Raw genomic sequence first — 12051 nt, 5'->3', positions numbered from 1 at the left:
AAAGTTATGAATACAAAAAAGACTCGTTATTAAATAAAAATTTGTTAATTTAATAAATGGACATACTAAGAGAGGCCTGTAGATTAGTGAAAAATATTTTAATTATTAAATAAATTAAATATTTAGGAGAAACCAGAGAAGAAATGAATATAGTTCAAATAAAAGCATGAAGGATATATGAAAGCTTAGGAAAAGAAGCTTTCACGTAGTGAAATTGCTAAAAATATATTTTTCCAAACGATAAAGATAGAAAAGAAAGAAAAAATTAAATTTAGCTCAATTAAAAGATGGATGATATATGAAAGCTTGTAAAAAAAGCTTTCACCTGGGAAAATTGCTAAAGATTTTTAACACACGATAAATGTAGGAATGAAGAAGAATTAAATTTACATTATGAAAAGCTTGTATAATATGTGAAAGTTTACGAAAGAAAGCTTTCACTTAGTGAAAAAGCTAAAAATATATTTTTATCAAACGTTTTATATAGAAGAAAACAGTGAAGATATAAATTTAGCTCAATTAATAGTTTGCATAATTTGCGAAAGCTTACGAGAAGAAGCTTTCACTTAGTGAAATTGCTATAAATATATTTTTCGGAACGACAAAGACAGAAATGAGAGATAAATTAAATTTAGCTCAATTAAAAGATGGATAATATATGAAAGTTTACGAAAAAAGCTTTCACTTAGTAAAATTGCTAAAGATATATTTTTATCACATCATAAACATAGAAATAGAGGAGAAATAAATTTACCTCATGAAATGCTTGTATAATGTGTGAAAGTTTACAAAAAAAAAAGCTTTCACTTAATGAAAGCTTACTGTATGCAGTGGGTAGGTTAGCAATCAATAAGACTGTTTAAAAATATTTGAAGAGAAACATTTAATTTATATTAGAAGTTCTATTAAAACTATCTCATGAAATTAATCCAGTGATTTTTTCTCAATCATTAGAAAATTGTGACTTTACTAGATTTTGTTTCAAAGCTAAATTTCCAAAAAGACTGACATTTATAATAAGTTTGACGCATTTTAAATTTGAAATTTCTTTGGAATCTCTTGCAAATTTCAAATCTTTTCTGCAAACAATATTAATCACATTTCTTTTCTTCATGTTATAATATAGACGGTTACGCTTTCTCCCAAGAGGAAGGTGGTGCAGTGCCACAATCCGTCGTTATACGCGCGTACGACACGAACTTGCCGAAACCGGAGGGCAACTAAGCGCGTGAAGCTACACAAAAAACTGCTACTGGTTATGGAGAAGACTATAGCAAATGAGGAGGAAGTGTACGCTGGGTGAAGAAGATCATTACAGCGTGTAAATAAAGTGGATGGAACTGTGGAAGATCATTACAGAAGCCAAGCAAAGTGGATGAAAAAGTCACGCAGGGGATGCTGATGATTCCTTACTTGCAAAGATTTATGTGCGACCCAAACCAAGCACATTTTTTAATACGCCGAAATATTAGTAAAATTTCAAGCATACGAAAAATATCACACAAAATACTAGCTAGTATTTGAAAAAATAGCAAAAAAATTAAACTGTTGTGTATTAAAAAAAAGTTTGTTTTCAAATCCCCAACACAAATGGCCAAAAATAGTCAAAAAACAATCAGCACCTGTTTGACAGCTGACACAACTGTCAAAACTCTGTTTCAACGTCAGTCATAATATAAATATGTTTAAGCAGAAATTATGCGAAATATTCATGAAAACTAACTGTGAAAAGATAACATTGTATTGAAAACCAGAAGCTTAACAAAATCATACATTTTTAGCATACTAAGTTTAAATCTAGCATACATATTAAGAGCAAACTTTATTCTATTTATATAATATTAGCCTAAGCCAAAGAGGAAAGCGAGAATTCATGCATAATGAACAGCATGAATAGTATGAACATAATGATGAAGTGAAAGGTGGCAGCTTTCTTCTTCTTCTTCTTTATTGACGTAGAAGTGGAAGCATTATGCAGTCAAAATGTCATTTGTGGCATCAACATTTAAAGTGGCATTATAATTATAATTACTATTGTGTGCATTACTAAACCGATAACTGACATATGACTTTAATTATTAACCGTTATACTTAACTAGTTAATTGTTTTTCTTAATTTGTGTATAATAAATATGCTTGTAAAATAACAAAAATTATAAATAAGACAAATTGTATAAAATAAATTAATATTCACACAAATAAAAAAAGTAAAAAATTGTAAAATAAAAAATATTGTGGATGAAAGTTGAAAATAGTGAAAAATTCTACAATTGAGAAGGCACATAAAACAAAGGAAGTGGAAAATAACATAAGCATTTTAGCTTAATTAAAGCAACAGCAAATAACATGCAAATATTTGCTTTGGTGTTCCTAAAAATATTGTTTATATTTTTTATACCGTTAAAAAAATTTGACTTTTATTAATTTGAACTCAAAACAAAAGTTCAACATTTTTTTTAGAAATAATTCAAAGCCATAATTATTTCAACGAATATCAAAAGTGCAAAGTCATAAAAAACTATATTAAATTTTCTTCCACTAATTTTACAATACAAGCTACTTGAGTACAGAGCAGAAATGGATATTGAATTTAGAATTTTTGCACTTGACGGAATATGCGTCTTAATGTAGGCAACATTTTAGCATAAATTCAAAGAGTTTTCGTAATAACTCGAAAAACGGTTCTCAAAAATGGTTCCATCTGAAAAGTTATAAAAATATAAGTAATAAATATATTTCACAATACGGGCTTGCGTACAGAGTGGAAACGGTTATTGAGTTTTACGGATGATGCCCCTTAATATAGGCAATATTTTAGCAGGAAGTCATGTCACCCACAATCGCCACTCAGAACCTGTGAAAATATGTATACAGACAGTTTCGAAAATTCTACTAGGCGGCCAGCAGTGTCCAGTAAGCAGTAGCGAACGGGTTTTTCCGAAATATCTCGAGAAGCGTTTGCGTAATAATATTGGTGATAATTTCATAGCATAGAAGTGCTTCCACTCTTCAGCCACTTTTCTGTGTACAAAATTTTGACCTTTTTCTAACCGGTTTTTCAAAATAATTTATTTTTTTATTATAATTCGGTGAGCTCTTGGAGAATTTGTTGAAATTTATTGTTCTCCGGAAGCGGATATATTTTTTAGACAATTTTGTAGCATGTTGTATTGCTTGGACCATATTTCTGTATTAAAAATTCTGATCTGATTTTCAAAGTGATTAACTTCTTAGTGTCATTCGGTGGGTGCTTGGAGATTACGTTGAAAATTCTTGTCGCGGTCTTTTTATCATAATTTCATAGCTTGCCAGATCACTTGGACAATATTTCTGTGTACAAATTTTAGATCTTGTTCCATCCGGTTTCTCGAAATAATTTATTTTTTAATGTAATTCGGTGAGTTCTTGTTGATTTTGTTTAAATTTTTTGTACTCCGGAAGTGTATATGTATACATATGTTTTCGATAATTTCGTAGCTTGTTGTGTTACTTGTACCATTTTTCTGTGTTAGGAAATTTGATGTGGTCCCAGCCGTCTCCAAATAATTAAGTTTTGTGTCGTATTCGTTGGGTTCTTCGTGGAAATATTTTGGCTAGTATACAACATTTTTTGATAATTGCTTAGCCTCCACTAGCGCTGAGACATTAAACATTTTCGTCAGGTTTTCGTGTTGATTAAACATATTTTATTAGAAATGTGTAACAATTCTGCATTTTTGAATTTTTAATTAAAAAAAATTACTTTTGAGTTTAAAAATTTTGTAAAAATCATTTATAAAATAATTTTCATTGGATTACTTATGTAAAACTACTTATATACATACATATATATGTGCTTAGTACTACTAATATTATTAATATGGCATAAAATTAACACATTGGTACCTTATAATGAATTGAGTGCAGCTTAAAACAAGAAAAAAATAAAATTGAAGAAAAATTTAGTATAATTATAGGCAAACTTACAAATATGTATCCACAACATTTGAGTATCACATAACATTATACATAAATATTTGGAACATTTACACTACTTTAGCTACATTGGCACTATATTGAAAAATAATTATTATGAAATTAATGAAAAAAATTACGAATTAGTAACTTATATAAGTTTTGAGTGACAAAAACTATTTAATATTAAAGTAGTTTCGAAATAAATTCAAAAATCTAGATGTGAAGACAGCTTGGTCGCTTATTAAAACTATTAAAACTGTAAATAATAGCATAAGCAGACTTTATATTAATTAAATACTAAAGATTATGTGTAATTGCTTAGGTTTTTTTTTCAAATATTAATGTTGTGAGCTTTATATTTTTTTGAAAACTTTCTTAGACATAAAATGGTAAAAAAAAACCAAAAATTCATAAGCCTTAAAGAAATAAATGTTAAAAATTTATATTTTTCGTGCATAACTTTAATTCCATAATTTATGTGTTTCAATTACTTATCTCAAATATTAAACATTAAAAAAAATATTTTTTCCAATTATTTCATATAATTTTTTTAAACGGACTTACATTAAAAAAAGTATTTTCAAAAAAAAATATTTTTTCCAATTATTTCATATAATTTTTTTAAACGGACTTACATTAAAAAAAGTAATTTCAAAAAAAAATATTTTTTCCAATTATTTCATATAATTTTTTTAAACGGACTTACATTAAAAAAAAATTATGTCAAATTATTTACAATTTTTGTAAGACAGTTTTATATATTATACTTATATTTGTATACAATATTACGTGAAAATCAGTTTGAATGCCTAAAACAAAAAATAAAAAGCTATATACTTCGTGTGACCTTCACTAAACGTCCTGTAACTTGACTATCATTTTCCTAACAGCACCTTAAAGTAAATAAATAATTTATAAAAATTATCCAAACGTCACTTTATTGTTGTTATCTAATACTCATCACATTGTAAATACGGAAGTAAGCAGTCACGAACATCTTCATTAAAATTTAAGCAAAAAATCAAGTAAATCAATTTTTGTGGTGTGTTTACATTAATTCTTACATACATACATACAAACATGCATAATAGAAATAATTTAAATGAATTTCTATTCAAAAATAAAGTGTCACTTTATATGTATCATAATTAAATAAGCGTTTTATTCATAGACCGGGGTGGCTCATTTTTGAAAAGAGAAAAAGGTAAAAAAAAGCAAATAACAAACGCAAAAAAAACTATAAAAACAGAAAAATCATTGTAGGCTGAAACCCATTGAAAATGCAAGATAAAATAGCAAAAATGAAAGGAAAAATAAAAAGATTCGCATTTTTGTATCAATACCCATTTGCATAACCTAAAAATGTATATGAGAAACTCAGCTTTTCGGGCTTTTTCAGTCAATTTGTACAAACACTTTTTTTCTTTCAGGAATTTTGAGACTTGCCGTAAAGGCATTAGGCATTTTTAACACTTATAAATTCAACTATGCCCCTACCTTACCTCCTTGCGACTAAAGATCGCCCGTAAATTATTTTTCCTTTAATTTATGTTATTTTATCTTTCGCTAGTAATGGGTTTCAGCCTACGATGATTTTGTTTAATTTACTACCACTTACAAAAGCTTCGGCAGTAGTTTATTATGCGCGCTTTTGGGGAGGTAAGTAAGGTAAGTATTGGCTTTACACAAATATAAAATTATATATTTTAATGATTTACAAATTATTTTTCTTTTTGTAAACAATTTTTGTTTTATTATTTTGTAAATAATTTTTGCATTTATTTTGTTGCAAAAATATTTTTAGTGCAAAGTATTTAAAATCTTTTATTTATTGTTTAATTTATTAATTAAATTATTTATTTTATTTCAAATATTTTTTTCTTAAAAGTTTTTTTATTATAATTTTTTTGTACATTTTTGTTTTTTTTATAATTTTTATTCCAAAATATTTTTTGTAAATAATTTCAAATTTATTTTTTAATAATTTTTATTGCTTTACTTTTTGCATTTTTTTTTTATTTTAAACTACTTTTTTTGTAAATAATTTTTGTATTATTTTTTTGTAAATATTTGTGTTTTTATATATTTTTTAAAATTATTTTTTGTTAATAATATTTATTTTTTTATTTTTTTGAAAATATATTTTTGTTATATTCTTTTATTCCAAACTAGTTTTTGTAATTAGTTTTTTATTTCAAATTATGTTTTCTTAATAATTTTTGTAAATATTTCTTTTATAAATTTTTTGGTCCAATGCATTTTTTAAATTTCATTTTCATTTCAAATTATTTTTTCTTAATGATTTTATTATTTTTGTTTTATTTTGTAATTGCTTTATATATTTTTTTTCCAAATTAATTTTTGTAAATATTTTTTTTCAATTATTTTTCCTGATAAAATTTTCTTATAGCAAACTATTTTTTATTATTAATTTTTTTATTATTATTGTTTTGTAAATATTTGTTTCTTTATATTTCTTTTTATTTCGAACTATTTTTTCTTAATAACTTTTCTATTATTTTTTGTACATAATTGTGGTATGATTTGTTTTAATACTTTCGTTTTTTTAATACTTTTTTTTAATATTTTTTTTTTAATTTTTTTATTCCATTGTATTTTTTATACTTTTTTTATTTCAAACTATTTTTTTTAATCATTTTTTATTAATAATTAATAATTTCTTTTATATTTTTTTATTTCAAATTATGTTTTGTAAATATTTTTTTTATTTCAAATTTATTATTTTTTCTTACATTTTTATATATTTTTGGCAAAATTTTTTTTCAAATATTTGTGTTTTTTTTATAATTTTTTATTCCAAAGTTTTTGGAAATTCGGTTTGGAAGTATTTTTTTTATTTCAAATCATAATGTCTTAATTATTTATTATTATTATTTATTTTATAAATATTTTTTTTAATTCAAATTAATTTTTTTTAATTATTTTATTTTTATATTAATTTTTTTTTATTTTTTGTAAATATTTTTTTTAATTCAAATTATTTTTCTTAATAATTTTTTTTTATATTTTTTTTGTAATTAATTTTGTATTATTTTTTGTAAATATTTTTTTATTTCATACCATTTTTTTTAATAATTTTATTGTTATTCCTTTTTTGTAAACTTTTTTTTATTGCAAGTTACAAATGTATGTGCATATGTGTGTTTGCATTTTAATTTTTTCTTAATTTATTTTTTAGTAATTATTTTGAAATTTAAAGTAAACTTAATACAATTTTATCAAAATTTTCATTTATGAATAATTTCAGGCAATAAAATTTGAAATTTCAACAAATGCAAGAAATAGTGAAATAAAAAACAATTTTAGCAACTTTTTTGTTGACTCTTCGAAAGTTTTTTTTTTCAAATCTGCTACTTCTGTACGAAAAATATAAGTCCGTTATATTCTTTGTATATTACGAAAACATTGATTTTGTGGTTTATGTCTTCAATTTCTTCATGTCTGCCATCTGGCGGGAAATTCGCAAAAAACATTAGCAGAGCTCTCCACCTCGGCTAGATTTATAAGAATTATATCCAAATGTATTGTGTTAAGTTGGCTAAGTTACTCGAAATAGTCCCTCAGTTTATGAGATAATGAGTTGAAATTTGGCGCACCTTCTTTTCTCTGTAAGAAGCTGTTCATTTGTCGGAATAGTCGATATCGAACAGCTATAGCATATAGCATGTAGCTGTTATACAAAGTGAACGGAAAAGTCAAGTCCTAGAATGAAAAGCTTTTTTATTCGGCAACATATCAACAGAAAATTTGACACAAATTAACATCCAAGGTAATGCTACAATTACTGAAGAAATTGCTCAGATTGGATCACCAAAGCATATAGCAGCCATACAAACTGATTTATCCAACTCAAGTGCTTGTATGGAGAACTTTTTAATTCCTCAGGATATCATCACAAAATTTGGCAAAGATTATCAGCCAAAGCAACGCTACAATAACCGAACAAATAGCTCAGATCGGATCACTACCTACCATTTAAACTGACAGTTGAAAATCGAGATAAATATTTTTTTAAGTCCTTCAGTGCCTTATGAAATGCATCCTTCCTGTATTCAGCTAATCTTGACCACAAAAACATTACATCAGACTGGATTTTGCTGATCTCAAGGATTGCTTCCTTATCTTGCTTCTATTCTCCCAATTCGCTCGTTTTTCACCCTTACGTTATTTTGTGCAGAATATTTATAATTTTATGCTTCTTTCACTTCCAAGTTATGAAGTTGAATATTAGCCTGCTTACCATAATAACTGTTAATATTTTTGTTAACTTAAACAAAATATACAATAAATTTAAAGCACTACACATGCGAATGCGGCAGCTTGTGTTAATAAAAAATAAATAAATCGAGCGAGTCAAGCAGACAACATCAAACGATGAACCCACTCAGTGGGGTAAAAACAAATCCTGCAAGCACTCATAATAAATACGCTCGAATGTGAGTAAACACGCACACACACACACATACACAGAGGCACACATATTCCAATAAGAAATATCAAAAGCATAAAATCAAATCACAGCGTGTGTCCCGCTGCTGCCAAATCCAACTACATTACAATAAAAAACAATAATAATAAAAAAATGTGTGCATATATGGATAAATGTATATGTACGCATGTATATGTATGTATGTGTGTGTGCTTTTGTGTTTGTAGGTTTGCTTGTGTGTGTTATAACAGCAACAGATACACTTATTGCACTCAAAAGCGACATAAACGCCACAGAAGCATCAACAAGATTCAACTGCAGGGAAAATCCTAAATGGAAAACGGCGTTTACATACAACTACACAGACAGAATTTTACACACACACACTCAGCGAGTTGCATATTTTTCAGCAAATGCGTGATTTGGGAGTGCAAAGTGAACGCGCTGCCGGTGCTCAGCTCAGCCAGTGTGTTTAAGCAGATGCTGATCTTCAACTGGGAACATACAAAAATATATAACGAAATATATTTATATATATGTATAGGTATGTAACTGTATATGTATATTTCTGTACTTGCTCTAGCATAGCGGGTATGCAGCGTCTTGCACGTCAGTTGTGTTTAGTATAAGCGTCGTAGAAGTGACAGCGTCGGAACCAGCAGCAACAGCCTTCGTCTAATGTGATTCTTTCCGGTGTGTGGTGTACAAAATATAGTTGACGCTGTTGCGCTTTGATGCAAATGTGCATGCCTTTAGTGCAATGTGGGTGTATAGGATGGTCACCTGTTGGGCTAAAGCGTAAGGTTGCACAATTGGACTAGTTTTTATCGGACCAATTGCGGAACTAGTTGTTAAAAATTGTTGAGAAAATGTTTTTTTTTTTTTAAATAAACTAAAGTAGTATTTTTAAGTTCTTGCTCATTTGAACTAGTTTTTATCGGACCAGTTGGTGAACTAGTTGCTAAAATTGTTGAGAGAATGTTTTTTTTTTGATAAATAAACTATAGTGGGAGTTCATTTTACCTTCAAATGTAGAATGATATTGTTTTTAAGCTAATTTGACCGAAGTAAGTCATGAGAATTTAATATTTTTTTAATTTTTCTTTCGTTATAAATGCAAATATTTGCAAATAATACAAAAGTACTTGCTTAAGACTTGGTTATCCTTAAATATGCAAATCCAAATAATTTTTGAATGAATTCTAAACATAGACTATTCATATTTATGCGTCTATGTATTTCAAGTAATCAAATTTTCTTCCTCAGAAATTAAAATATATCAGACTGCCAGTATAAAAAATTATATTATATATTATTTTTTCCCTCATCCTGACTTTGACTATTATTTTTTGACATCTTATGTAAGGCTATTTATTATTTTTAAAAATTCTACAAATTATTAATTTTTGGCAGAACCTAACCTCAATCATACGAATTTACGCCTAAAAATCGTCTGGCGTCCGAACGTCTCAAATTAGTAAAAATTTTTAATCTGTCACCCTATCGCGATGATTTGGCTTTTTTTTGCAGTTTTGAGTTTGAATGAAGCTTTAAGCTAGATTATCTCTCATTAAAAAATAGCAGAAAGCATTTTTGTCAACACTTTAGGTGTTGATTGGTCCTTAACGAACTAGTTTGAAAGTAGTATATTTGTAATCAGAACGACAGCATTTGAAAGTTCCTTCAAAATAACTCAATGTTGGTAAATTTAGACAAAAATAAAATGAAGTACTAAGAAGAACTGTAGACTGGTCTTTAAGTAACTAGTTTGAAAGTAGTATAATTGTAATTAGGTCGATACAATTTTAAAGTCCCTCCCTTCAGTGTTGCCAATTTTAGAAAAACCTGTGAACTGCCAAGGAGAACTGCAGATTAATCCTTAAAGAACTAGTTTGAAAGTAGTATAATTGTAATTAGGTCGATAGAATTTCAAAATTCATTCAAAATAACTCGGTGTTGCTAAATTTAGATAAAACCACAGTGAGTAACTAAGGAGAATTGTAGACTGGTCTTTAAGTAACTAGTTTGAAAGTAGTATATTTGTAATTAGGTCGATATCATTTCAAAGCTTCTTTAATATTTCATTATTAAAAATTCTAATATTGAACGGTAGAAACAAAGTTTTTGTGCAAATTTGCTACTTTTCTCTTCACTTTGCGACTTTTTCGCCTTTAAATGAGACCAAACTTTTAAACAAAATTTTGAAAAATTATTTTTTTTAATATTTGGAAAATTAGTTTTTTTGTAATAGATAAAATTTTTGGAAAATTATTTTTTTTGTAATATTTAAAATTTATAAAATTTTTGGAAAATTGTTTTTTTTTTATTTCAAAAATTTACATAATATTTGAAATTCAAATATTGTAAAAAATCCTCAAATTAACGACCAAACCAAACCAAAAAAACTCTAAAAAATCCTATACCTCCGCATTTTGCTGCTGGGTTATAATCTATTCCTGCAATATTGTCAAGCATCGTTGATGTCGGCAGCAGCGCCAACAAGATTTCTAAATTTCTTCAACTACAATGTCATTTACAAAAATGATAATGAACAGCAGCATCATCACCAACACCATCATCATCATCAGCAGCATTGCCTTCGTCACCAAGCTGAAGACACTCGAAATCATGCAGATGAGCTGTAACATTAAAGGCAGCACTCTTGCGCTAAGGATGCGGCATTAGCGCACAGCATTGGGGAGCTCACTATACTTATATACATACATACATATGTATTTGTGTATGTGTGCATCTGCAGCGCTCCACTTTGCGACACGCACTTGTGGGCCGGACCCCCAAAAAAGCATTTAAAGGTGTTTGGTAATATTTATGCAGACGCTTCATATTTCGGATTTAAAATAAATTGCTTGACACCAAACGCGGCGACCTGATGTGCCCCACGCCAACGAAACCGAAAACTTTGTACTTTTGTATGTAAGCACATACAAACTTATGTACATAATTTGCCTCCTGGGCTGTGCGCTCCCGTTACTTAGAATACTTGGGAGCATGCTTGGTCTCCTTCCTTCACTTTCTGTTTTATGGTTATGTGTTTGTCTGCTGGAGATTCGAGATTTATTTATAGCCTGGGTGCCAAGTGTGAACTCAATAACTATTAATTTGATTATGTGCATAAAGCTATGTATATACATATATTTAATTTGAGTATATACTTACATATATGTACATATGTACATATGTAGATGTATATGAGTATTTGTAGGTATGCAAGTCATTTGAGGGCTGTAACTACTTGCAAGCCTCTTTTATAATTTACATATATTTTTTTGAAGCGGAATTTTATTGTATAAATAAATAAAAATAATATAAATTTATCGAATTTAATTTACTTTAATAATCGGCTATTAATTGAAAAAACTTGTATTCTCTTGATGCCATAGACGATCTCCAAGAAGACCTGCAGGAGTAAGGTGCCTGGTTTTTTGCTAAAAATTAACTCTAATCCATGAAAGTTTAGAACCACTAGAAGGACTTGTTAAAGTTTGCGTTTTGAGAAAATGACGGTTTCTCAATTTTTTTTTCTTTTTGTGAAAAAATTAACACTTCAGAATCAAGGTAAAAATCGAAATTTTTATTAATGATCTTATTCCTTCGATGATTACGTGATAAATCTATCTATGAAA

The 12051-nt window shown here is 27.6% G+C and overlaps 1 protein-coding gene across 3 annotated transcripts in view; it reads left to right on the top strand.

The window, feature by feature from the left end:
* LOC126755135 (probable phospholipid-transporting ATPase IA) overlaps positions 1-4881 on the top strand; it is a 133812-nt gene extending 128931 nt beyond the window's left edge. For all 3 annotated transcript variants that reach the window (XM_050467489.1, XM_050467488.1, XM_050467486.1), the window contains one exon: positions 1127-4881. In XM_050467489.1, the coding sequence (XP_050323446.1) occupies positions 1127-1232 (106 nt within the window). In that variant the 3' untranslated portion in view covers positions 1233-4881. The remainder of the gene's footprint in view (positions 1-1126) is intronic.
* Positions 4882-12051: the final 7170 nt, after the last annotated feature.

The sequence above is a fragment of the Bactrocera neohumeralis genome, chromosome 4 (genome assembly GCF_024586455.1).
Source record: "Bactrocera neohumeralis isolate Rockhampton chromosome 4, APGP_CSIRO_Bneo_wtdbg2-racon-allhic-juicebox.fasta_v2, whole genome shotgun sequence".
Lineage (NCBI taxonomy): Eukaryota > Metazoa > Arthropoda > Insecta > Diptera > Tephritidae > Bactrocera > Bactrocera neohumeralis.
This window is presented reverse-complemented; position numbering and strand designations above follow the sequence as displayed.